At 42.9% G+C, this 27,357-nt stretch overlaps 3 protein-coding genes across 14 annotated transcripts in view; 2 read left to right on the forward strand and 1 right to left on the reverse strand.

Moving 5' to 3' along the window:
- Positions 1-3,155, forward strand: part of LOC144003018 (neurabin-2-like) — a 37,050-nt gene extending 33,895 nt beyond the window's left edge. Inside the window, exon 16 of the transcript XR_013278871.1 lies at positions 2,874-3,155. The gene's annotated coding sequence lies outside the window, so the exon portion shown is untranslated. The remainder of the gene's footprint in view (positions 1-2,873) is intronic.
- Positions 180-22,538, reverse strand: LOC144003026 (phosphoribosyl pyrophosphate synthase-associated protein 2). Of its 5 annotated transcripts, XM_077498801.1 has the most exons (11): positions 22,301-22,531; positions 16,430-16,590; positions 7,574-7,626; positions 5,928-5,994; positions 5,650-5,822; positions 5,458-5,573; positions 4,810-4,865; positions 4,282-4,430; positions 4,112-4,182; positions 1,801-1,947; positions 180-1,734 (listed from the first exon to the last, which is right to left on the reverse strand). In XM_077498801.1, exons 2-11 carry the CDS (start codon positions 16,510-16,512, stop codon positions 1,576-1,578), a joined length of 1,074 nt encoding a protein of 357 aa, XP_077354927.1. In that variant the 5' UTR covers positions 16,513-16,590; positions 22,301-22,531; the 3' UTR covers positions 180-1,575. The 5 variants fall into 5 exon arrangements, with proteins under 5 accessions (XP_077354927.1, XP_077354900.1, XP_077354909.1 ...); XM_077498774.1 differs by having other exon boundaries at positions 4,112-4,430; positions 22,301-22,538; XM_077498783.1 differs by lacking the exon at positions 22,301-22,531 and adding an exon at positions 10,463-10,701 and having other exon boundaries at positions 4,112-4,430; positions 16,430-16,586.
- Positions 22,539-25,282: 2,744 nt separating this feature from the next.
- Positions 25,283-27,357, forward strand: part of caskin1 (CASK interacting protein 1) — a 111,724-nt gene continuing 109,649 nt past the window's right edge. For 4 of the 8 annotated variants that reach the window (XM_077498849.1, XM_077498857.1, XM_077498863.1 and 1 more), the window contains exon 1: positions 25,284-26,009. In XM_077498849.1, the coding sequence (XP_077354975.1) occupies positions 25,916-26,009 (94 nt within the window). In that variant the 5' untranslated portion in view covers positions 25,284-25,915. Of the gene's footprint in view, positions 26,010-27,357 lie in introns of all 8 variants that reach the window. The other 4 variants (XM_077498817.1, XM_077498823.1, XM_077498841.1 and 1 more) reach the window with 2 other exon arrangements.

Genomic DNA, 27,357 nt, shown 5'->3' on the forward strand with positions numbered 1-27,357 from the left:
TTTGCCTCAAATGAGCACCACTGCCACCTGCTGTAGTGTACGTACCATTACACTATTCCCGTAGGGCCACAATTTGAGAAGTGTTGTTTTACAGTGTCAAAAGATTTCCATGGTATGTGTATGTAACTGGACTATCGATTACGCTAAGTGCTATTCAAAAATCAAACAAAACCACAACATGGGAGTCTTTCTTTTCACATTTATTCAGTTAGTGCTGAAAATAAATACAAAACATTTCGGGCCACATCTGGCAAAGTGACAAAGACCTGCTTCAGTCAATTTGTTTGCTAGAAAAACAGTTTGAGCTTCCTAGCGTTGGTTTTCTTTGATGGAAATGTGTTAAAGATGAACTCCATGAGTGTGATCATGAGGAAGTTGGATCAATTACCCGTCATCAGATGACATCAACGACAAGCTTTTGCAAATATTCACTCGGGTGGTGGAACGACATGTGACTTTTTAAGGACAAATTGACATTCACGTCATCCCAGGAATTTGAGCAGCTCTGTGGCATTGGATATAATCAAAACACAAGGAGGTATTGAGTAGATAATGGCACAAAATGTTAAATGGAACATACTCACGTCGTACTTCTGAAGCATGAGAAGACATTACGAAAAATATTTGTTAATTCCAGTTCTTACTAAGCAAGTAGCAGATTTGACCCCAGTTGTAACTATGGCAACAATAAACATAATTCTTGCGCCATCTAGCTGGATGGACTCATCAGTAGCGCATAGATCAGCCCAAAAACAGAATCTGACCAAAAGATTTCAAAATAAAAGCAGCAGCAGGACGATTCTCAATTCACAAAGCAAGATAAGCAAAACCTGATCACCAGATCAGTCCTGAATGATTGACTATTGGGTGAAGGACCACATTTGTGTGTTTGTATGCTGCGAGTGTCCCGCCCAAAGGCACTGGCACGCGTGTGGTACAATCTTTCTTTGAGGACATTCATCACTGAAAATTATCCTGAAAAACGCTCACTCAGAAATCTTTGCTAGTATAATGTGAAGCTGAATGCCAAATTGACGCCAGCTAACTCGCACATCTTTGGGTGGATATCATATCACTAAAACAAACAAGAAGATGCTATGCTAAATCTAATATTGCTATCACCCCTGAAACACTGGAGATTTAAAAATGTTGACAAATAAACTTGCTCTGACATAAAAAAAATAAATAAAAAAAATTGAAGCAAATTATTTGAAATATGTTGCTTTGCGTGACCTTTAAATACTACAAACAACATAGAGGAGGAAGACGCTAACAACTGGCATGGAACCGGAAAAAAAGTACAGTAGTGACATTTTGGGAACGATTCAGTGAACCGCACTACTTTGTGGAAGATTTTTGGACATTCGGTTGAAGGCCAAAATTTCAGAACTTTTTGTGAGTAGTCTATGGACACCAAGGAAAGGGTTTCTTCTACAGTCAGATAAAAAACATTTTTGAGGACATCAGTTTTTGAGCATGTTTGTATGTATCGTGTACATGTCTATATACAGTGCACGCTTTGAGGTCAGACAAGGCAAATGGCATGTAACAGCGCGTGTGTACTGTACATCTCATTCAGTCATCCACTCCGATGTTACGGAAAAGATAGGACATGGACTCTCCGTTGTGGATGCGTCGGATGGCCTCCGACAGGATCATGCTGATGTCCACCGTCTTGATCTTGGGACACTGGAGCTTCTGCAGCTCGTGAGGGATGGTGTTGGTCACGACCACCTTCGGGCAAACCAACCAGAGGACGTCACAACGAGAACGGCGGGCGGTGAAGATGAAGGAATGTACCTCGTCGATGGCGGACTCCTCAATGAACCGGGGGGCGTCACAGGACAGGATGCCGTGCGTCGCCATGATGAAGATCTTGTAGGCCCCTCGCTCCTTCAGCGTCTCCGCCGCCGCCACAAAACTGTCGACGTCGTCGATGATGTCATCCTGCGGGAGGAGCGGATGTGTGGGGCTGCCTTTTCACGGGACCTCATTTATAGTTTGCATAAGATCAGAATGAGGCCAAAACTCTATGTACGAACATTTCTGCGCCAAAGGTGGTATTTATAGAAAAACTTAGTGTAAAATTTTACGCACCGCCACGTCAAGCCCGTACCTAACCGTACACAGTCTGCACATTCTGGAGATATGGGAAAACAGTGACCAAACATCTTTGTGGTGCATTTCCATTCAATGTACATCATGGTGAAGTTAGCCTTCTTTCTTGCCTTTCCCTGACCGTTCATTGTTTTGATTTGTTGTTTGCCAACACGTAACAATTATCGGCCGGTTCTAACTTTTTCAACCTCATCACAGACAAAGGAATTTCATTTCTTTGCCCTGGACATGCCACAGTGGGGGTTTGGGGGACCAAGAGATGGCCGTCTCACCCTCCACAGACCTCCAGCCCCACCCAGTCTGAATTCAGGAGACTGACTGACACACGCGTGCAAAAAAAAAACAAAAAAAAAACAACTTTTTAGAAACCTTGACGGTCTTATTTTGTAACATAACAGTGAATTATGAAATGTTATGTTTGCCATTTTTGAAATGTTGACTTTGTGAAGTATCGTGATGTTTCATCTGTGTGGCATATTCTCCACTTAACTTTCATTTGTGTGCAGTACACTTGTGATCTTGGTAACATTTCTTTTGACGTGGCAAACTGTCAGTGTTTGCATTGTTTTTACTTTAGAATCTCAGCTAACACAGGATCCAAATGCAACCTGATGACTCTTTACCAAAATTCCCTCCAAGGCTGCTAAATTTCCACCCTGGTCTTGGTGAAACCTGAGAGCAGACCCCTGGTGAGGACACTAGTGGTAGCCCACTATAAAAAGACTTCATGCTTGTCTCCCTCTTTTTTTTCTTAGCTCCTCCACCTCGTTCCTTCTCACTTCTGGCTCCGTTTCAAACTCCTGGTTACTCTGCTTGCTAACAGAAGCCCCCACACGGTTGACATGACGACCTCACAGATCGCTATCGCTCAGTGACAGGCCCAGCGAAACACGCTGCTTTTGTCCCTGCAATGGCACAATGGATCGCAGGGCGTTACAGACACCAGCACTCTGAAACCGAGACAAAACAAGTCCTCTCCAGCCGGCAGGTCAACTTCCAGGCCGTGAGGCTCCTCTGCCCATCCTGATGAACTCTGTCTCACTCTCCCCAGAACTGAACCTTTTTTCATCTGTTCTTCAACGGCCTGGCGAACGGCCGATTCAGGGACAGGGTCTCTGCTTCTTGAGCCAAACTGAGACCATCGGGTAAGTGCAACTTTACAAACATGAACCAGATTGTACAAATTGGTGCATCCGACTAGGTTAAATGTTGGGTCCCATGCTGGCTTGATTAGGAAGTTCCATCACCTCGTTCAAGACCGTTTCTCTTTTCTTGTTTGTCTGTTTTCTTTCTTTCTTTGATTATTTTATCGTTTTAGTTCTTGTTTCTATTTCCTATCACAGTAGTTTTGCTTCTTTTAAGTTCCAAGTAGATTTTCCCAAATAGATTAGAAAATAAATTTGCACAAAATCAAAACCTGATTGCGTACTGTGTATGTGTCTAAGCTGAACAAAGAACTCACAAAATTATTAAAGGGTACAACCTTCATTTTAATGACTGATTCAACGAGGTTCTCATCTGTTATCCTGATAAAGTTTTCAAAAATAGATGTGGTGCACCACAGGCTCCATTTTGAATTAATTTAAATGTTAAATTTGGGTCTCCTCAATTACTGAGTCAATTGATTATTAATTTAATAATGAGCAATTATTGATTTAATAATTTATTGAACCGATGACCCTTACAACATGCTGCTTATAAATATGCAGATGAGTAGATCTGCATTGCCAAATATGAGGTGAAATGGGCGGACTTGGGGCGGGGAACGGCATGGAATCTCCTGCGCACACTGGTTGGGATCAAGTGGCATTTATAAAGGGAACTTGCGTGCAGGTGTACGTATGTGTGTCTACACATGGTTTTATTCTTTTTTTTTTTCTGTGTACATGATGTTTGGGTTTCGTTCGTATGTGCGTTTGTACGCAGGTTCTCCCGCACGGTCTCATAAATGAGGCCCCTGGTGATCTCATCCTAGGAATGATTGATTTCTTACCACGATGATGGCAATGCGGCCGCCTACATCTCCTACAACAGTGATGGGCGGCTTCTCCTTGGGAATCAACACTGCAAGTAACATGCAGAGAATGAGGGACAGCACGAATTGTGTCATTTGAAACAGGCAGCGTGAAGCCACAAAATTGACAACAACCGCTATATGTTTACATGGTATCTCCATGCTTGGGTGGATAGCTCCAGTGGTCTTGACGGTGGGTGGCGAGTGTCGCCCGTCAACCTGGTCGGACTCGGCATCCTGCGCTTCGCCGTGGATCACCGCGATCCCGAGACGCAGGCGCTCGGCAAACGACTGGGCCCTGCGTGCCAGCAAGAGACAACATTTGCAGACTGTACATTTGCAGTTGACATGGTTGTACTTGACTGTTGAGTATATTTAGGGTCAAGTAAAAAAATGTCAACATGCGTTTTGTTGCCATTTTAGAAACGTAAACCGCTCAAGACAGTCCATGAAATGAAAATGTCGAGCGTGCCTTCAATTCGCCAATAGCGCATGCATACAATCAATTTATTGTGATCGTTTTCCTTCATAGGCCAATGAAGACTACGTCAGTAATGTGACGCCACTATAGAAAGAATTCACATTGCCGGAAACGTGTACAGTTGGCAAATGGCCGACAACAGTGGTTCTGCATTCATGATTTGACATGAATGTCAGTTGAGAAAAGAGGAAGCAACCTTTTGGCAGAAGCTGGTGATTTGGCCACAATCACAGCATTCCTGTAGTCAGGGATCTGCAGGGCCAAGGAATATGGAGAAGACAACAACAACAACAACAACAAAAAGTCACACAAGCAGACAGATGAGAACAAAGGCCATTTATCCTTAACTGGTCGTTTTATCAGTAGTATTATTTATTTATTTATTTATTTTAATTCTCTTTAAATTAGTGATCAATTGATTTATTGAGCTGAACTGGATGTAGATCAGGGGTGTCAAACATAGGGCCCACGGGCCGGATCTTTGAGCACTAATGTTGCTAGTATTGGTTGATTCATTGTAATTGTTCCTTTATAAATACAGTTACAAAAATGAGAAATATTTATCTATTTTAAATATTTTTATACACACCTTTTAAATATTTCTTACATGTACCTTTTACAAATGATTCAAAAAATAAATAATTTCATTTCATCTATAAAAGACCTGGCAAGAAAAAAAATAAAATAAAGTGTCCTTTGAGCACTACTGTTGCTGGTATAATTGATGACGTTTATCCCGCCCAAGCAGGTTTTCTTCACCAAGTCATTAACAAGAGCAGGAAGTGGCGAAGAGACATTACAACATCAAAAGACAAGGCGAAATCCGATTTGGTGAGCATTTTACCTCTTCTTGGATATACTGCAACAAGAAGGGCGACGCTCTCAGGTTGTCGACTGGAATGTTGAAAAAGCCTTGAATCTCCTTCTGATGGAGATCCATGGTGATCAGGTGAGTGAGACCTACACACCACCACAAGTTCAATTTCATTACAATGCATTCTTTGACAGATGCACAAGCAAATATGATGGTTCGCACCTGCTTTACACATCATGGAGGCGATTAGCTTGGAAACGATGGAGCCCCTCTTCCTCATCTTACACTGTTTACTGTAAGGGAAGTAGGGGAGGACGCCGGTGATGCTTTTGGCACACGATGTCCTGCATGCATACACCAAGATCAGCATCTCCATAATGGTCGTGTTCACATCTCTGGTCGGCCAAGGGTTTGAGAAAGAAGACGGAAGAGAATGCAACATTGAAAATGAGGGAGATGTATCTTGAGATGCTGAAATGAAGTTGGCAGTTGATTCCTACTTGGACACGGTCTGAATCACAAAGACATCCTTCCCTCGCACGGACTCTTGGATTTGTACACGTGTTTCTATGGGAAAAAAAAAAGAGGACATGGGAAGAAGATAAGAGCCGGGCCTCGACAATGCCCTTCACGAGTAGGCGGGCGTTTCTTCCACACAAACACACAAGCCTACTGTGTGAAAATGTAGATGTTGGTGTCAACACACATTTTTGAGCAAACACATTTCATTCTCAAAGTCAGGTTGAAAACATGACACGCTGTCTTTTTCATTCTTTTTACTCTATGACCTAAAGAGCAAAGTGCTTGCTCTTTTGGCCTATTTTATAACACATGACAATTTCACACAAAATGCACTCTGGTGGGGTTTTCTATCAATAATATGCATCCTTGGCCTGTCTAAAAATCCAACCAGATATGAAAAAAGTCCGTCCGCGACTTCCTTAGCTTTCTCCTCCTTTCTAAAATGTGTGCTTCAAAAGGGGAGATTAAACTTCCGTGACTTGGTGACGTCAACAAGACACGGAAGTGCACTCAACCCCGCCCCCTCCGGTGAGCAGCACTGCCTCTGGTGAAGGTATGTCACTGCACAGTGCATAAATGAGCATCCCAGTCTTTTTCTACTTCCTTCGTCCGACTCTTTGAGAAGACAGTGGATTAATTTTATTTCTGAAGGACGTGTAAACAGCATTTCTCGAAGGACTGTTTTGCTAGTGAACGACTGTTCAGAGCTGGATTTGCAACTCGTTTAAACATAATGGATTGGTCCCAATGGTGTGACACGACTGCAAACGTGAAAGATGTAAGTTTAACATTTTATTTTGATTTGGTCATCCTTCCTATCCTTTCAATTAGAGATGTGCCATATCGTACCTTCTACCATATTAGCGATGTATTTTTAGTGCTTAAAGTGGGAGCTACATTTGTCGTGTGGAGGTTGTTTGCTTACAAGAGGTCAGATATGCTAAAGCAGATGGTGCTTGGATAATACTGAAGCGGTTGCCCATTTCTTGGCCAAGAAGATACAATCCGCAGTGGTTATTTTGCCGTGACTGGCAACTTGCCACCTAGTTGACGTGACTTTGTGATGCTAAACAGCCGCTAAGTGGTCTCGACAAGATGACGGCTTGCACGTGACCGCGCAGTGGCATAAATGTGCACATTTGTGTTATTCATAACCGCTTGAAAATGTCTTCAAGCATTCATGTGAAATCAGCGACATTCACGGCAAAATAACGCTTGCAGAAAGGTTGCCGGTTACGGCAAATTAACCACTGCCTAAACAAAGCAAACTAACACTACAACATAGTCTCTGTTGAAACGTTATGCTACTTTTCTTTTGGTAAAATGTCATGCCACTTTTCCACATACTAAAATAGTCCTCAAATGTGTAAAAAGACGTCCTGTCTGGCTCAAATTGGTACGGTTGTGCCACACTGCTTGTACTCGCCATGGTCAAGTCGTTTCCATTCCCAACATTAGCACATTGACAACTAAGAGATGAAATCACAGCCTGTTCGAGAGAGATGGTCTTGGCGAGGCCTGGTGCAGCTATTTACATATATAAGTCACACATTTGAGAACTATTTGAATATGTGGAAAAGTGGCATAATATAGGATCTTTAAAAAAATAATAATAATTGTTTACCTCTGTTGGCTTCCTGATACACTTGCACCTTGCCAAGCTCCACTCCTAATCGCCTGAAAGGGAACAAAGACAGTTAAGCATTTCAATTGACATTCATTGTGGGGCAGAAAACAGAAAGATGTTAGTCAAATTATGAACAAATGTTTGCTGTGCTTTGGAATCTCATAAGGAAGGACACATACTAAAGTTAAAAAAAAAATGTATATACCTGTGACGAAGGACGGGCCCGTTAAGACTTCGCCGTGTGATTGACAGTCGCTGTAGCCAATCAGAAGTTGGCTGAGTTTGGTTGAGAGCGCACCGCTTGTTAAGGCTCATTAAGTTATACACGTTGATGTACAGACATCGCAGTTGGGTCAGTGTGTGCCAATTACAGAGTGTGCGTCATAAAAGTGAGTATTGTGTTAATAGCCCGATATAATGATTAATGCACGATTCGTGTAGCAAAGAGTATTGTTATATCCGTGGGCCGTTTACCATTGTTTACATATGCTAATCGCTAGCGTGCTGATGGCCCAGTCATACGAAGTTCATTTTATAAGATACTCTCGACTGAGGCGTTTTTTGTTTATTTGTGTACCTTTACAAAGTGTTGTGTCTGATATGTCTTTATTTTTCTTGTGTTACAGAACCACACACACACACATACATAATAACTTGTACAACATAGCCACACACCCATAGTTGGACTAATAAAAAGAGAACTGAATCATCTCCTCGCATTCTTACCGATGCCCCCTGGTGACCGCAATCTCAAGGAGCCAGCACATTAGCTCTCCCCAAAACATTTGGTGCCGAAACCCGGGAAGTGCGGCCACCGTGGGATTAAAGAGAGATGTATTCAGAGCAGAGTCGCACTCCACGTGAGGCTGGTGCCCGGCCACGCCGAGAAACACAGCCGCCTATTTGGATGCAGGACTACGTCTCCTCAGTATCCGCACAGCAGCAGTCAGCTGATGACACCTACGAGCACCAACCATCTTATTCCAGCGTGGAGAGATCAATGGAGAGAGCTGCCAGGATGACACCTCTCATACCTCCACAGTCAAATGAGGACTGGAATACACTTAGAGGAGCAACAGCTAAGAGCTCAGGTGAATATGAACATTTACCTCCCTTGTCAACAAGCACACCAGTGAACCACGGGCCGAGGCCAGCTGTAGGAGAATAATCTCAAATACTTGCATTTCTACACAGCGTGCTTGAGGATAACCAGAGGATACAAAACCAGATGATGGAAATGCAAAGGCGTCTTAACACTAGAATAATGCCTTCAGCCTCATCACCCACCACCCAGCCGAGGCCACCCCCTGTACCCTCACAGGTACCTGCGCTGCCGACAAATCAGGACCACGGCCAGCTTCCCCCCTTTCCTGCACAAGCTGACATCGTTATGCTACCTTTGAATGTCGAAGATGAGTGGCCACTACCGCCTCCCCCGGTAGCAGATGATCTTGTCGAACGACGGCAGCGGCCGCTACCACCTACAGGTATGGTAGCTGACCTTACAGATCGACTAAATAACATGAGAACTACACCGCCGCAGCTAAGTTTCCACCCTGAACAACGCCCTCTACCAGCCGGTGTTCAGACACCAGTGTACAGTAACCCCTATACACCACCACGATGTGGTTCAGAACCCAGAAGGCATCCACCCACCACCCAGCATGAGAGAGTGTATCGTGGCCCCAAGCCCACGATTCCAAGCTTCACAAAGGGGGATCCAAGAGAGTTCGCCAGACTGAAGGTTGCACTAGAAAATCTTCTGCCCGAAGATGCAACAGAGCGTTTTAAATATCACATTCTGGTAGACCATTTAGAGTATGAAGATGCCTTACTCATTGCTGATTCATACACTAACTCAATACAGCCATATACAGATACAATGAACACTTGAACTGAACAATATGGACAGCCTCATCAGCTGGCTCTTAGAAAAATTGCTGACCTGATGGAATCCTCAAATATTGGTCGTGGTGACACTACTGGTTTCAAGCGGTTTGCCTTGAGAGTGAGAGCATTGGTGGGCCTGTTGGAGCAGTTGGGAGAAAGTGGACAGACTGAATTGTGCTGCGGCTCTCATGTGACACGGTTGCTGTCCAAGTTGCCACACGACATGCGAGCAGAGTTTAAACGGTTCCTGTATCCTATGCATGTCACCATCCCAAGCCTTCTGCACTTTTCTGACTGGCTCGATTATGAGTTGAAGATACAGGAGACAGTGTACTAGTCATCACACAGTGAGGTGAAGAGCAGCAGCGAATCCAAGTCATCACGGCGCCATAACAGCAAGGGGAAGAAGAACACTAGCATCCTCCATACCACGGAAAAGCCAAGTGATAAACTCCCCACCGAGCCATCCAGCTCCAAGAAGTTGGAGAAGACACCATTCTGCCCATATTGTGTCAATACGTTGCACTATCTCGACCAGTGTGCCAATTTTGCTCTCCTGACAGGTGAACAGAAAACAACGTGGATAAAATCAAATAGAAAATGCTGGCGCTGTGGTCGTTCCCATCAAGCTGCACAGTGTCGTCTGAAGGTCACCTGTCCAACGTGCAAAAGGAAACACCTACAAGCCTTACATGAGGTAAACATAAAGCCTGCAGATGAAAGCCCATCAAGCCATGTCAGCTCAACCAACGAAGTGCTATACCTGGACAGACGCTCTGGATGCCACCAGGTGCTGTTAAAGATCAGCCGAGTACTACTTCGCAACGGTGAGCACTCCTTAGAGACTTATGCAGTACTTGATGACGGGTCAGAGCGAACCAGTATCCTTTCTGCAGCAGCACAAAGCCTTAAACTCATCGGCCGGCCAGAACAACTTGCTCTACGAACAGTGCGGCAAGACATCAGAGTCATACATGGTGCAGCTGTGTCATTTACCATCTCCCCAGTAGATCAGCCGCACAGGTCATTTAGGATTCAAGATGCCTTCACAGCTGATGCCTTGAGCTTGGCTGAGCACACTTACTCAGCGGAGGCACTTCAGAGAAAGTACAGGCACCTAAGAGACCTCCCAATTCCAACAATGGATAAAGTGCGCCCTCTGCTGTTGATTGGGTCAGATTACCCGCACCTCATCACTCCATTGGCTCCGGTGCGCCTGGGACGTCCTGGCGGCCCTGCAGCAGTAAAAACAAGGTTAGGTTGGACACTTCAGGGGCCGATTAAGCATATTGAACAAAAGTCTGCAGCTCCACAATGCCTTCACATATCCACATTGTCACCCACTGCTGAAATCCTGCATAATGTGGAAAAGTTATGGCAATTAGATGTTCTTCCATACCGTAGTGAAAAGCTCGTTGTGCGCTCCAGGCAGGATCAAGACGCAATACACCTGTTGGAGACCAAAACTACACGTGTGGACATTCAGGGAACCCAGTGTTACGCAACTCCACTCCTCAGAGTAAAGAACATGCCACAACTCAATGCACCCAAAGAGGCAGTGTTAGCCAATCTGCGCAGCACAGAAAAAAAGATTACTGCGTGATCCCGATCGAGCTACTGCATACTGTGCCGAGATTGACAAACTGGAGAAGGCCGGCTATGTGTTAAAGGGAACCGAAGAGGAGCTGCGCCAAGCAAAAGAGACTTGGTTCATTCCACACCATATGGTGAGCCATAACGGGAAGAACAGGATTGTTTTTTCTGCTATAAAGGAGACAACTTGAATAAACTGCTGCTTCCTGGGCCCACCCTCACTTCCAGCCTGCTGGGGGTGCTGGTACGTTTCAGGGAACATTCAGTAGCCGTCAGCAGTGATATAAAAGGGATGTTTCATCAAGTCAGGCTGCTTCCCGAGGACAAAACACTGCTCTGCTTCCTGTGGCGGGGCCTGAAGACAGATCAGCAACCCAGTGTCTACATATGGCAGGTACTTCCATTCGGTACGACATGTAGCCCATGTTGTGCAACATTTGCACTGCAGAAGCATGTGTGTGATCACAGTCAACCGAGTGAGGATGTACGAGTGACGATTGAGAAATCCTTCTATGTAGATAACTGTCTACAGAGCGTCCCCACTGTACAAGAAGCCCAGCACCTTGTGAACAAGTTGACAGCCCTACTAGCAGCAGGTGGGTTTGAACTAAGACAGTGGGCGAGTAATGTCCCCGAAACAATCAAACACCTACCTCGTGAAGTAAGGTCCGAGAGCAGTGAGCTGTGGCTCCAGGAATCAAACATCGACCCACAAGAACTCACTCTAGGGTTACGATGGCTTTGTAACTCAGACTCTTTGAGGTACAAGTACCAAAAACTAGATCCTCCCACACCTACCATGCGAAACATATACAGCGTGCTGGCACGTTTGTATGATCCCTTGGGTTTCATCGTCCCCTTCACAACCCGAGCCAAAGTCCTAGTGCAGCGCTTATGGGACAAACAACGAGAGTGGGACGACCCATCCATACCTGAGGAGGTACTACAGCCATGGTCAGAGTGGGAAGAGGAGTTACATCATCTATCACAAGTCACCCTACCCCGCTGTTACACCAGTCCTGCCATAGACACTCCAAACTGCTCTCGAGAGGTTCACGTGTTTGCAGACGCGTCAGAAAAGGCCTACGGCTCTGTGGCCTACTTGCGCACAGAGGACACAAGAGGACAAGTGGAGGTGGCCTTCCTAACAGCTAGATCCAGAGTGGCCCCTAAAAAGCAACAGTCTATACCCCGGCTGGAGCTGTGTGCGGCCCTGACAGCTGCCCAACTAGCTGCACTCCTGCAACGAGAGCTGACTCTGACTATTAACAGCATCACCCTTTGGACAGACTCCACCACTGTCCTCACCTGGTTACAGTCAGATTCATGTCGTTTCAAAGTTTTTGTGGGAACACGAGTGGCCGAGATCCAGGAGCTGATGGATCCCAAAGCTTGGAGATATGTGAACTCGGCACTTAACCCGGCTGATGATATCACACGGGGAAGGACATTGCTGGAGCTGTCCACCAACAGTAGGTGGCGACATGGTCCAGCCTTTCTGCAGCAGACATCAGATTTCTGGCCCACTCAACCAGTTAGACAAGAGCCAGAGAATGATGTTGAGCTACGCAAGCCTGCCATCTCCTGCCTTGCCACTACAACTGCCAAGACCCCATTGCAACTACAAGTTGACCATTCCCCCTCCTACTCCGAATTGATTGCGGCGGTTGCCCGGTCTCGTCATGGGGCGGCCGCTGATAACGTCACACTCTCTGCTATCGACTATCAAGAAGCAGAGAGGGAAATCTTACAGCAAGCCCAGAAAGACAGTTTTCCGGAGGAATACAACCTGTTAAAAGCCAACAAGCCAGTTCCCTCAACAAGTCGCCTTTTGACACTGGCCCCAGAATTCGACACTGCAACAGGTCTTATTAGAGTTGGTGGGAGACTTCGTCGCAGTCGTCAACTGGAGCCTGATTTCATTCATCCGGTGGTCTTAGACCTTCTTCATAAAGTCACTCAGCTTATCATCCAGGATATGGACAAGGCCCTACATCACCCAGGCTCAGAGCGCCTATTAGCTGAGTTGCGACGCAAGTATTGGATACCCCGAGGACGTGAAGCAGTCAAACGACACCAGCATGCCTGTTTGGACTGTCAGAGATGGAGAGCCACTCCGACTGTTCCTAAGATGGCAGACCTGCCAGAAGTAAGATTGCGTTTGCTAAAGCCACCCTTCTTTTCTACAGGCATGGACTGTTTTGGGCCATTCACAGTTAAAGTTGGACGTCGTCTTGAGAAAAGATGGGGCATTATATTTAAGTGTTTGACGACCCGAGCTGTACACTTAGATGTTCTTTCCAGTTTGGACAGTGACTCCTTCTTAATGGCCCTCAGGCGATTTATTGCACGAAGAGGAAAACCAGCCGAAATCCTGTCAGATCAGGGAAAACATTTTAAAGGAGGTGAGCGGGAGCTCAGAGAAGCCTTTAATGCACTTCACCCATCCCTTCATGATCATTTGGCCAAGTCCCAGATCCAGTTCAAATTTAATCCACCAAATGCACCACATTTTGGAGGTGTATGGGGAAGAGAGGTGAGATCGGTCAAGGCTGCACTATACGCCACAATCCAGGCTCAGTCTGTTCCAGAAGAAGTTTTGCGGACTGTCCTGACGGAAGTGGAAGGGATTTTAAATTCCAAACCACTGGGTTACGTATCCACAGACGTGGCAGACCTGTGACCCCTAACCTCCTACTCATGGGGCGGCTAGACTCCTCCCTGCCTCAGGCTGTATATGTGGATGCAGAGCCATTAAGTCGGCGTCGCTGGAGACACACTTAGCGGACCAGTTCTGGTCGCATTTCATCAAGCACTATCTCCCAACCCTGCAGACCCGTTCGAAATGGCACAAGGACCCAACCCAGCTACAGATTGGAACCACAGTTATGGTGATGGACCCCCAGTTACCAAGAGCGATGTGGTAATAAAAAGAGAACTGAATCATCTCCTCGCATTCTTACCGATGCCCCCTGGTGACCGCAATCTCAAGGAACCAGCACATTAGCTCTCCCCAAAACAATACCTGTTTCTTGGAGACTTCCATATAACAAGCCAATGCAGAAACGTTAAACGTTTGCCATGTAAGCAAATCCTCATATGCTTCAGAAAGAAAGGTCTTGGTTCACAACAATTTGACACTGTGTTAAATTAAATTTTTATATACCAAAGGGGTGAGACTCGGTACTCTGTATCGGTGAATACTCAAAGAGTGAATACTTGTACTGGTATTGGTCTGGAAAAAAAAATAAAAAAGTATTGAACGTTTAAACAAAATGCTATGTAAATTACATGCAGTTAAAGCATAAATTATTCATTGCTTCACCAAGAGGTAAACGAGACATGCATTTTTTTTTTTGTCCCAATTGCAAACACTTGCTAGGTGTCTGAATAAAAAGTCATTCTTCCATCAAAACATACAAAAGAAAAACTTACAGCATACTGAACATCCACTTGCAATCACTCAGTTTTGGCATTGTGGTTCGATGCGTTACTGTCAACTGCTAGACCAATGTCAAATACTGCTTTTGTTACCATGACGACCAGAGAGGTGAACATGTCAAGAAAAATAGCTGATACATATTCCAGCCCACCACAACCATTATAGATTTGCACATTCACCCATTTTCACTTCATCGAGCAGCCATCGAATGACACTTGTCAATTAGTGTGGCTGACACATCAGCAAACACAAATAAAATAACGTCCCTCCTCCCCCCATGTTGACAGTTAGCCAAGCATTCAAGCATCTGCTCTGCTGCTTGGCAGAATCTCACGCTGCTGATAACTTTGTTTGCCTATTCTTATCTATGACAACAGCAATTCAGCTTACTTTTTGGCTTTGGCAAAAAATAGTGCTTCAAAGCAAGACTCTGGCCGACACCTTGAAATGGCGCTTCAAATTTCAGAACAGTTTGGCTCACGGGCAAATAACTGACTCAAGGATGTATTGTACAATTTAGGGGCACATACGCTTTGTTTTGTTTTGAAAGTAGAGCCGGAGGTGAGGCTTGAGAAACTCTGTCGCCCCACCTCTGCAACTTGCAAAGGTGGCAACAAGCCGGGCAAGTGGTACATAGTCAAGCCAAAATATTATGTCCAATAATATTATGTTCAACAACAACTGCTATGTGCAAAAAAATGAACTTGGTTCATCATGAAATTGTTGGACACGACACTTGTCGCGCAGTACAGCATGCTACTGTATGTTAGAATGTTGTGGAAATATTTAACCAAATTTGAGACCAAATATGCAAGACTATTCTATCAAAAAATAAATAAAATAAAAAAGCATAAGTGAAATAGCAACAATGAAAGATTTTATTACCACAGCGCCCCCATTAATTACAACAATTACTTTCTGCGACAGCGCAATGATGAATGGCAGTTATTCATTTGTTTTATTTGCTTCTCAGATAGCGGTCGGTAGTACAAAAAAAAAAAAAAAAGTTGGGGACTGCTGATATGACGAATACCTTCATCTCTGCAAGCTTACGTAAGACAATGGACAAGAGAACGTTTTTTTTCAAGCGCGTCTTCATCACTGCTCGTAGTAAGACTACACTAACTTGAGCTGCTGAGCAATATTTTTTTTTGAACAGTTGAAGAAAGTACTTCTTAGAGTTTTTGCCACTTACTTGTGTCATTTCCAGAAAGAAGCACCCATCCAACAAACACTAAAATGGTCTTAAGTCAAAATTTGGCCTGAATGTAATTTCAAGCTGCTCCTCTTGGGAAAACGTAACTAAAGAGCCTATAGTCTGTACATTTAGTATTAGCTGTCAACACAAAATGAGTACCGGTACATTATTTCACTGCCTTAAGAAGCAAGTCAAACAAGAGTTGTATGACAGATAAACATTCACAGACTGTGACGTCCAAGTTGGAGCTCAGTGGAGTTCATCATATTGAGTGTGGGTAGAGTTGCAGCTTGAATGTTTTGGATAAGGCTAAAGATGTCAAAATGAACCTTTTGTAAAAGCTTCAAATGATGTTAATTTTGGATCTGCTGTCCAACAGCAGTTAAACTGTTACATAAAGTTGAGTGCGGACATTTTGCTGAATCATCAGTGTGTTTGTGAAGCTTTGGCACACCTGCAAAGGGTGCTGGTCATGCTGCACTGTCAACACTGCATGTGCTGACCCGACCATAAGCAGTTATTCGGGTGGAAACAACGCACGCAAGCATTGCTAACAGGAAGCATCAATGAAACACATTGTTCTGTCCCAGAAGCTGCCGTCTCTCTACTTCTCAGACAAATGAGTGGACAAATCTGCTGCCAAAGGATTTGTTCACGCAAAATGATATTTTGTTGCATGACTCCCCTCCAATTGTCTCTCCAATTGCGAGTGTGTGAAAATTGTACTCACTCTGCAATCCTCTTGCCCAACTCGCGGCTGGATGGGTGCGAGTTGGCGGTGAAGATAACCAGGCCGCCCTTGGTGTGGTTCATGTCGCTCGGGTTCCGTCCGCTACTCTCCACACACTCTGGCAGAGGATCCCTGGGCACCCACGCTGCGCTGAGCCCTTCCTGCATGACAGAGGGCGGAGCAAATACTTAGTCGCTGTTAAGCAAACGACTCAAGTTGACACTCTGGCTCAACTGCTGCAGCTCTGATGAAACAGGTTACAACCTGAAGGGCTGTGTTACAAACTGACACAATTTGCTGTACCAATAACACTTTGTTCAGAAATTTCACTATTGGCCGATACTTCATAATGTTACACAATTGAGAGAAATTATTTAAAATATTTTTCCGTTATTATTATACCAACATAGAGATACTTCCTGCACATGGCATATATTTAACTCATATTACACTTTTTAAAGCCCCAGTGTGTAGCTCACGACCGCCATCTATCGGTCAAACAAGATAATGCAATGATTTTAAGCACACGAACTACGGCGTCCCAGAGAGACCCTACTTCAACAGCCTACCACCAATTTCACCGGAACAGAACGCAAACAACTTCTGGTATTCCCTCGAGTGATGACGTAAGTGAATTGCATTTGTAAGACATACTGTACAGATCCCTAATAATTGTGATTTAGTCATTTAATTTCAGAATTAATATTTTTGTCGGCATTGTTAGGAAATACTGTACGTCAGCTAATGATAATGGCTATCTATGTTCATATTTGTTAGTGCAACTAAACCATGCAACAGAGAACACACAGTTATGTTATATGTTTTATAGACATGTGGACCATCTCAAAGAGGGCGAGGAGGGGGCGAGAGAGACGACGAGGAAGAGAACGCGGTGTCTCGTAACGTACAATTATGTCATCATGGAAAAATAATTCCATTCGAGCATGCATGTGAATGGCTCAAAACATACCTTTGCTTGGAATATGTGGTATTTAGATTACATCGTTTGCTGATATGTTTAGTATATCGTGCAAAAATAATGGTGTTAACTGAACTACACATCTGCAACTCAGACTCGTAATTCCCCCCGTGTCTTGTTGCTACTAACCACTCAGAAAAGTGCTGCTTACAAAAACATTTGAAACCCTTTACTCAGATATCGATTTGTCACCATGTTGAACAATTTTACCTAATAAATATCACTAAGCAACTTAATTAGTTTTGATTGAAGATACAACAGCTTCCTTGTACTTCGATGTGCAGGAATTTACATGGCTTTCACAAATAGTCTTGCTCACGTAATAATGTACTTCATTGGCTCAGTGACTTTCAGTTCATTGTTTGGTACCTCATCTGACATACAATTGTTACCTTCTTGCAGAGACTCGTACAGGAAATGACCAAGGAGGAACATGAAGATATCCAAGTCCAGCTGATAGACTGACACCAAGAAATACTTTTTGACACATTGCTGACACATCAGCACCACCATGATTTCCTGTACCTGGATCCCAGACTGCAGCACCTTGGTGGACTTGTAGCAAATAAGTGACACTTTCCCAGATCCTTGAGGACAATACAAAGGTTTTTTACCTGGCATATAATTAGTCCATGTCTGACACTTGTTGTTGTAGTTTGTATAACTTGTATATTGTTGTTGTGTGTTAATTTGTACATTTTGAATAACTAAAAAAATACTATTTCCTTTGGCGTCAACATGCAGTGTTCATTCGACACCTAACCTAACACTATTTTTATTTTTATTTACATGTCCAGAAATGTAAAACATCAAAAGCCTGGAGAATTATTATAAATGCTTGCAATGACAAGGAATTTTTCATTGGCCAATGAATGTAAGGTACAGTACATGAAAATGAATAAATAAAATAAAGTAAAATAAAAGTCTACATGAAATGAACATATTAACTAAAAAAAAAAAATGCTGTTAGAATATAATGAGCTACATGAATTGCAGTTGTTCCAGAATTTTACCAATACGCTGTGCATTTCAAAATATGGAAAATAGACATACAGGTTTGGGCCAAAAGTAGTGTTACAGAGCAGGTATGTGTTGTACACAGCTAAAATATCTGATTAACTCAATACCATGATGTTTTTTTTTTTTTTGTGTGTGTGTGTGCTGACATTGCCCCCCATTAACATTGCAACATTCCTCAAACTCTCCCGAACACATAGTATGATCTGTAACACTACTTTTCGCCTACTCTATGATGTTATTGGGGCAAAATTAAGGAAGGCTTGTCCATTGATTGTGTGAACAGACTGCAGTAAAAATGAAGTCACTTCAACGTTTGCTGGTTTTATTAAGTTTGACATGCTCCTTGACTGCACAAGTACATGTTATGGAGTGAGGGCATGTTCCCACCAACGATGATATCATATTCTTCAAAGGCTTGCTGAGGAAAGTGAGGGAGGAGTCACTCCATGGCTTCAGACACCTGGTCAGCAGGTCCTGTGTAAAACAAGTGGTGCTTGTACATGTGACCATTCCGTATTGCTTCACACAAAAAGTTAATGTAGTGTGCAATGCCGTCCATATGTAAATGACATACTAAGACGTCGGCTGACTTCAGTTTGTTGCAGCTCAGATATGGTAGGTGGAGATACTGGTGGTACAACACCGAAGCCTTCTGGGGTCCTCCATTCAAGTGTCCTCATTCGGGGCATTCCAATATGGCTGCTGACTCTCCCCTTGATATTTTTTTTTCTTGCAGGTCGGTGATGTATTTAAACGGTGCATGAATGCTTGTATACATCAGAATATGGTTCTGGAACCCCTCAAGTTTGGCTGTTGATCTAGTGTGACACAAACAAAAACAAAATTATAAAATAAAATAGAATAATTGATGATACTACTATATGTCACCAACTTTCCAACAAAGCCCCCAAAATAGAGGTAAGATCTTTAGTTGTTGGGCCCAAAACATTGTATTAGCTAGATAAAAGTAACTTGACTGCATACTGCATAGAATATGCAAAGGCTGCTTGCTTGTCGAATTTCCGTGGAAAACGTGGCAGCCTGTAAATTCTTGTGCACCCAATTACACAATGGACCAGTACACACTTGAGTGAGAGAGTTCAGACTCTAGCAGTGCTTACGGTACAGCCAGCATTTAAGTCCAGAAAGTTATTCCCTGCCGAAAATTAATTTCGAGAACACTATTTTCACCAACCACAACGAAAATAATTTTCAACTCCTCCACTAATACAGTATGCTTTAGATTCTCCATTGAAGTTATGGGCAAATATACCTCCGAAATCACAGTTACATTACATTACACAATAACTTGCGCATTTACTCTAAATATAACGTGCCAGCGGGAATTTTTTTTTTTTTTTTCAAAGCAAGTAGCTACATAACGAAATCGTTCGAGTGGTGCGGAGTTGCTCATCAACAGCTACAGTGATCGTAAAACAAAGGTACGAACATCGTATTAATTAGTACGGTGTATACTTTTTCTCTCGCTCTCAAAACGTAAACACAAATGTACTCTTACTTACCGGTCAAGTAGAAAGCAGTCGAAGGCACCGGCACGTCCCAAACCTAGTCTGTTCCTCATTTCTCTCCATCTGGCAAATGCGGCTACAATATAAACTCTTGTTTTGTCGCGCTGAAATAAAATAAATTCCCAAAGTAAGTGTGATGCTTGATAATGCTCTCTTTGGAGACCGGAAACTCTTCTTCTTCGTGGACATGCGGTCACCATACAAACCGGAAGTGCGTTCCAAAAACGCGTTAAGAAATGGAGCGCTGAAATTTGTCTTTGACGGCACCGGTAGCAGAAAGATGGCGGCGAAACATGGCGGACACTAGAACCCGCGGCCCGGACATGTAAGATAATTTGCGATTTCTAGACTAACCGTTATATTTAAAAAAAGTACGTTTATGCGATACAACATATCTTTTTACATACTACTAACACAAACAATTTTTTTTTTTTTTTCGAATGATTTATTGTTTCACCACTAGATGCCACTGTATAATACTGAGTGTACCTTTAAGAATGGGCAACAGGCAGCTCGGAGTGGCCTCTTGATTAATCCGATTGACATCATTGTGAGGCTGATTACCACTCCGGACTTCCCCTTCTATTAGTCAACGTTTTTATTTGCTCCCAATGTTGATGAAATGCACGTGAGATTTGCACGAGATTTTTATACCGTTTAGCCACATTGGCTAAAAAGTTTCATGACCCAGCGCCAACCCTGAGAACAAGAAATATATGCTTGATAGCAAGAACATCACAATAGTAGCTTAAACGATGTCAAATCACATTTGGAGGCTCACCTTCAAAAGTGAATAGTTACTTTACTGCGGCCTATAACCATAAAATAAGCACACAAGCCAACAAAAGGCCTTTTCACACGGCACTTGGTTCAGGGCGCAGGAATGATGGTTCTCCAGCAGAACAGGAAGTAGTATGTGGGTTTCTCCTGCTGGTTTGGACGAATCTCTTCAAAATGGATTTGAATCTCGGTCTACTGCTCACTACTGTGCCTTATTTACCATGTCATGGTATGCCATTTCTCTAGAGTCCCAAGGCTCGGGACACTGCATTATTACTTCCTCCATTTAGCCCATTCAATTTACGAAACTAGTAAATTACAATGAATGAGCTCGTTGACGGTGGGCTGTACTCTACTAAGTACAGTGTGAAAAGGCCTTTACACTTATTGGTGGGGACATAATTGTGATGGCTGACTGGTCATCCAAGTACTTCTCACTGGGCAGTTCAAGCTCTTGTTTAGTGGGGGGAGGGCGACACAGGCCGTGTCACTGGGCGTTGTTTTAGCCACACACTCAAAACTAATACAAAAAGAACTGGTGAAAAACAGTTTCAAGCTAACAGTTCACAATTTTACAGATGTTTTCAGCAATCGTATTCATATGCTTATGCATTTAGATACAAATCTATGATTGCGTTTTACAGGGAATTTTAATGAAGTTAAAACACCACTTTAAGCACGAGTTAACAATGTCAACAATCTTTCACCAAAACAGGAAACATAACAGCAATAACTTTATATTTTATTATAAATGTGGGTTTAAAGGGGTTTGTACAATGGTCAAAAGCAAGCGACAGCGTTCAGTTGAGGTCACAAAAGTAAAATGAGTCAATGTTAATAATTTAATCATACGAGTTTGCCATGCTGGAGGTAAAACAGCACTGTAGTAAAAATACACCCTCGGGCTATTTTTAAACATTAAAACGATGACGAGCCGAGCATGGCAAAGGTTGTGATAACACACAACCTGACTAACTTTAGGCAGTTTTACTCATTTGATGTTGGACTAACCTTATTTCACATGAATGGAAATGCATTTTTTTTTTTTTTTTTTTTACCGCTTTCCAGTACACATGAGGTTACTACAAAAAACAGTTATACATACACAGAGTAAATAATACACGGGACACTGAAAGACAAAGAAACTGCTAATCTATCTAGTTGCCCTGTAGATCTTGCTGATGTCTTGTGCTCGTCTCGTGCCAAGAAATTACTCACCTTAATTCATTATCATAAGCACGACATTAGCTTCTGAGTGACGCTAAGCTCGCTGCTAGCTGCATAGCAACCGCGTTTTACAGTTTACATTAAACGTTTACTTCCTTATGTAACACCGCCGAGGAGAATAAGCTATGTAGGTCAAATTTGTTTTAAAGACAGAAGTCAAATGATCCAAAATTAAACTTGCCGTGAAGAGACAACATTGGCTAACGCCAAACACGCGTTCCAAATATCCAAATAATGAAGACTACAAAGGTCTTGAATGCACCATCGATTTTCATTTGTCGTGAGCAGGTCTCTGTAGTAGCACCGAGCACGAAACAAAACAATGCAACTTCTTACCAGTTTGCGTCGGCTTCAGTTACAGTCTTCTGCGACTAACAAGGTTCGATTGTTTAAGCTCCAGCCCTCTTACTCCATCTGCTTATGCCGAACGCCGATCAGTTTGGGAGGATGTACAAGCTCGACCAATCACTATGGAAAAGGCAAGTGCTGAAGATGCATTCATGTTAACTCGTAAACAGTAGCTTGTATACACAAATTTCTTAGTATTTATTGTTCTGCTACGTATTCAATGCGTCCGCAAGCATGACGTCTTCAACCCAAGCTGTTTATTTTGAAGAGGATAAATTACGCAAGTGTGACTTGGCCTATGGCTGATGTTTTATGTGGTAATCACTTTTTAAACCTCTTCAGTTGGTCGAGTCAAAAGTTGTGTGCTGCATGAATGGCCACTTGAGGGCAGTGTGCTTCAATGAATACTTCACGCAGCCCTGTTTTGGATCATTTGATTCCACATAGATATAGTCCTACTCTAATGTGTTTTTAATTAGATGACTTGTTAAGGCAGTTGCTTGCACATAATTTTATTGGCTATATCAGAGTAAAGAGGGCTGAACACTTTTGCACTCAACACTTCTCAGAATTTAGATGTAAAAATTTGAAAATCACATGACACTTTCTTTCCACCTCCCAATTATGCACAACTTCATGTTGGTCTATTACATGAAATCCTAAATGTAAGTTTCTATATGTTTATGTCAATTACATTTCTTGTAATTGAAATATTGTTTCTAAACGGCTCTTGCATATCGCTGGTGCCAAAACCTCATAATTCACAATTTAGTAAAAAAAAAAAAAAAAAAAAAAAAAAAAAAAAAAAAAAAAAAAATTCTGAAAAGTGACTATTTTGCAGGTACAATGTGTGTTTCGGCCCAACGCAATTCGTGTAGTGCACTATAGTCTGTAGAATTAGGCCACCATTTGTTAAACCTGACAGTAATGGATCAAGCTGCATGGTCGTGAGTCAAATTGACAAGGGCAGATTTATAGATATTGTATTTCCAAGTGTACAAATTGCTACTTTCTTTTTCTTACATAACTAAATGCTGGGGAGGCAGAGAACAGTATCCCTGCACTGCTTACTGCCCACTGTTTAAACACATACACACACGCGCACACACCCCTACACACACACCAACACACGTACAAAGAAAGGGGCAGCGTAGTTGAAATTCGTGGGTGGTGAGAGAAGTTTGATGTTTCGATCTATTCTAAATGCAAGTTTGTATGGCAATTAGCATATTATTTCTTTAGTACCATGTGTGCTGGATGATGAGGCACTGCTCAACCAGATGCCACATATTCTGCTGTTTTCTGTCTTTCCAATGTCTGTCCATCTTTCTCTTCATTTGGGTTATGGGTGAGCTGGAGCCCAAGCTGATTTTTGGCAAAAAGCGGAGTAGACTGGACTGCTGACTTGTAGTGTGTTAGTTATATTTGATACCAAAATTTTCAAGTAAAAGTATCAATAGCTGAAAAATCTACTTAACCCTGGCATACTTTTTGGGTTAAGTGTGACAATATTTTGACATTTAACTCTTTTACTGCCACACGTTACCAAACGGCATTCTTTCACTCTGAATGTGTTGTGTTTTCCTATTATAACTAAAATATAATATGCAAAGTAAAAATATTTTAAAATGTTATTGTTTTCTACGATTGCTACAAAGTTAGTATAGACAAACTATTCGGGGTCAAATTTGATCCACATCTACTAAAATGGATTATTAACTCACCTAATGAAAATGGTAGTAAATGTGGTATTCTTGAAAACGTGAAACTAAACGTGCCAGAAATCTGTTTTTTAAGTGACTGTGGTAAGAGATTTGAAGAGGGTGCTTGAAACAGTCCAAAGTAATGTCATGTGTCATCACCACATTTTAACACTTACTACTAGTACTTCCCAATTAAATCTATTACCAACACGGAGCTTAGTTTATGTTTGAGCAACTATCAATGTGAAGTTGACATACTGTAGCTTTCCTGTTTTTGTGTAGTTTGAAATAGCACCTACTCTACATGCTAGTTAACTCTGTAAATATTCAAATTACACGATTAAAACAAACTCCCACAAATGTAACTCTGCAATATTCACTACCTAATTTTTGCAGTGTGGTCTTAAACAAAATTTGGTTTTAGAGAAAATAAAAAATCTCTATGGCAGTAATGGTGCTTGTAGAAGAAATTAACTACAACCCACAAGTATATGAAACAATTTTCAATTGGGATTTTTACAGATCTGCGATTGGCTGGCAACCAGTTCAGGGTGTACCCCAATTACTACCCGAATCCGTCTGGGATAGGCTCCCGCACCCCCGCGGCCCTTTTGAGGCAGTCATGAAAATGGATGGATGGATGGATGGATCAAACCAATTAGTATTTGTGTACTTAAGAAAAGCATGTTTTGATTATTTTTCATTGCTCATTTGTATTTTATTTTTATTGTAATGATACGTTATTAGTTAAATAAGAATAAGTTATTAGTGCATTAACATGATAGAAGTACGTAATGGGGAGAAGGACTAGATAAGTTCTTGTACTTCTTCCTATTCCCTTTGAACATGTAAATTATGACATATAGATTATTTTCCTTGTTCAAATTTTTATTTTCACTTCAACTTATATTTTAAATTTTGTAATGTGTTTAACATGTTCAATAAATCAACCAACAAAATAAAATTAATCGTGTTGACATCTCTCTATCATGTGGTGTTTCTTCACAACTGCAGCCAGCGCGAGTTACTTGGTCAGCGTCTAATCACGGTCTATCACTCGTGCACTGCATGCATAGAGAAGTTATACCTAAACAGGGTAGGAAAAGTCGGCGGGAAAAGCATCAGGCACCGGCTCCGCCCACTATTTGCAGCACAACTCAGGAGCACATTAGCGCCACGAGCTGGCCCAGCTGTAGGGTGCGTCGACGCCCCCCATCATACCCCCCTCCCCACACACCCCTCACAGTGAAGTCTCTCTCTTTTTCCTCTCTCACTACTCCTGCCCCCACGCTGGGGGGAAACATTACCAAATCCACAGCAAGAGAGAGAGCGCACGCGGAACGATGGCTGCTGCAGCCCTGGATTCTGTTTACCACGCAGAGCACGAGCGCCGCTTGACACGGACCCGTTTCATCGCATTTTCCACGCGTCAACTGCTGTGATGCAGTAAACTGCGGTGTATATATACACACGCGACGTTTTATGTCCTCGGCGAAGGCCGGCGCTGTTTTGAAGTCGAGGAATCTCGCTGCGGAGAAGCTTTCGTTTCCTCCATTAGGGGACGAGGGAGCCTTGGACCTTCCACCTCTCGAACGGCAGCGGGCTTGAGAGCGGCCCGCATCTCTCGGTGCTGCACCTAGCAAAGGAGGTGGGGTGGGAGTAGGCTACGATAGCATCCCTCCATCCCGGCGCACCCCTCCCTCTCCCCCCTCTATTCTGCCCTGTCTCATACCATCATACACCAAAGCTCCAGGGGTCTCGTCTAGCCGGGGACCAAGAAAGGGGCAGGGAGGAGGCGGGAGGGAGGCGAGTTGGTGGCGCACTCTCCGCGTGGGAAGGCCGGACCGAAGCGCCCCTCTGTCGGAGGATGTTGCGGGAGTAGTTCGTCTCAGAGCGGAAGATGGGGAAGGACCAGGAGCTGCTGCAGGCGGTGAAGACCGAGGACCTGCTCACCGTGCAGAAGCTGCTGCAAAGGCCCCGGCCAGGGAAAGCAAGTAAGGAATTGCATTCTAATTTAGTCTCGTCGGTCTACACCATCCTTCACATGCAATCATCTCATTTAGAGGCTGGAAAATGTTGCAAGATTCACATTGGATTGCAGGCGTTTCTACGAGGTGTATGCACCGGTGGGCTATGGGGTTGGATGCATCGCATCACACGCTGGGCATTGAGAGCTTGACTGTGAATGTAATGCAGCAGATTTGGGGTGGGTGGAGGTATATGGGATTGGTTTGAGACCCAGGCTTTACAAATGACAGCTTCAGCCTTTTGACTCTGTTGTGTGTCAAGGAATGTACACAAGAAAACACAGGTTGAGCTTCCTGTATGACTCTGCTCCATGTTGATTATTTTCTACAGGCGCAAGAGCACTTAGTAAGCATCCAGCAATATTCCATGTCCACATCCCACTCTAATGTGTGGGCAACAGAGAGCATGTAATGTAGATCTTATTCTTCAGTGATTCCCAACTAGTGGTGTGCAGAGAGCGATAATCAGGTGTACTGTTGGAAATGATCAAATTTCACTAGTTAACTAGTTTGAAAATTAGTGATTTACGACATTATACATCACTGTCATCTATCTATGACAGCGATGTATAATGACAGGCTGAACAATTAATTGCTCGTCCACTAGGTGGCAGAAGGTACGTAATTAATTACCTGTGCATCCACGTTTTTGTCTTTTTTTTCGTTTGGTGATATTTTTCCACTAAATATATGCCTGAATTTATAAAAAAAAAAGAAAAGAAAAAAAAAAAAGGTTAATAAACACTGATGGTATTTAATTATAAGCAGTAATTTCTCAATTGAGTCATCTTCATATGGACTGATCCCGTTTTCAATGCCATCTAAACATTAAAAGTATAATTCAGCACTCTTTCTTCACTATGTAATTACTTCTGTCAATGGTACTGTATTTGATCCAAATGCTCACATCAAATGTTTCATAAAGCTGATCATTTCAATTTAATGCATTCAGTCTAAACCAGGGTTCCCCAATCCTGATGATCAAGGGTCAACTTCCTGCAGGTTTTAGCTGTATCTGTCCTCCAAACTCACCCGATTCTAAAGATCAGGATCGTTAACAGGCTTCTGCAGAGCTTGCTGATGAGTCGATTCTATTAATCAGGTGTGTTGGACGATGTAAACATCTAAATCCTGCAGGACTTTGGCCCTCGAGGACCAGGATTGGGGAGGCCTGGTCTAAACGCAACAATGCGAATAGTAAGAAGAGACAAAAATTCCTATATTTGTTATTCTAAAACAAAAAAATGCAAAATGCAAAGAATGAGCCTTGTAACAATTATTTTGATTGTGTGGAGTTGTTTGTTGACGTATTAAA

The sequence above is a fragment of the Festucalex cinctus genome, chromosome 1 (genome assembly GCF_051991245.1).
Source record: "Festucalex cinctus isolate MCC-2025b chromosome 1, RoL_Fcin_1.0, whole genome shotgun sequence".
In the NCBI taxonomy this organism is placed as follows: domain Eukaryota; kingdom Metazoa; phylum Chordata; class Actinopteri; order Syngnathiformes; family Syngnathidae; genus Festucalex; species Festucalex cinctus.

Excerpts from the sequence above, each read along its gene's own strand:
- LOC144003026 (XM_077498765.1), bottom strand. The coding sequence starts at position 7,891 with ATGAGCCTTAACAAGCGGTGCGCTCTCAACCAAACTCAGCCAACTTCT. Across the intron at positions 4,866-5,457 it reads TGCAGTATATCCAAGAAGAG|ATCCCTGACTACAGGAATGC; the intron begins GTAAAATGCTCA and ends TTGGCCCTGCAG. Across the intron at positions 1,948-4,111 it reads GCCGCATTGCCATCATCGTG|GATGACATCATCGACGACGT; the intron begins GTAAGAAATCAA and ends CTCCTCCCGCAG.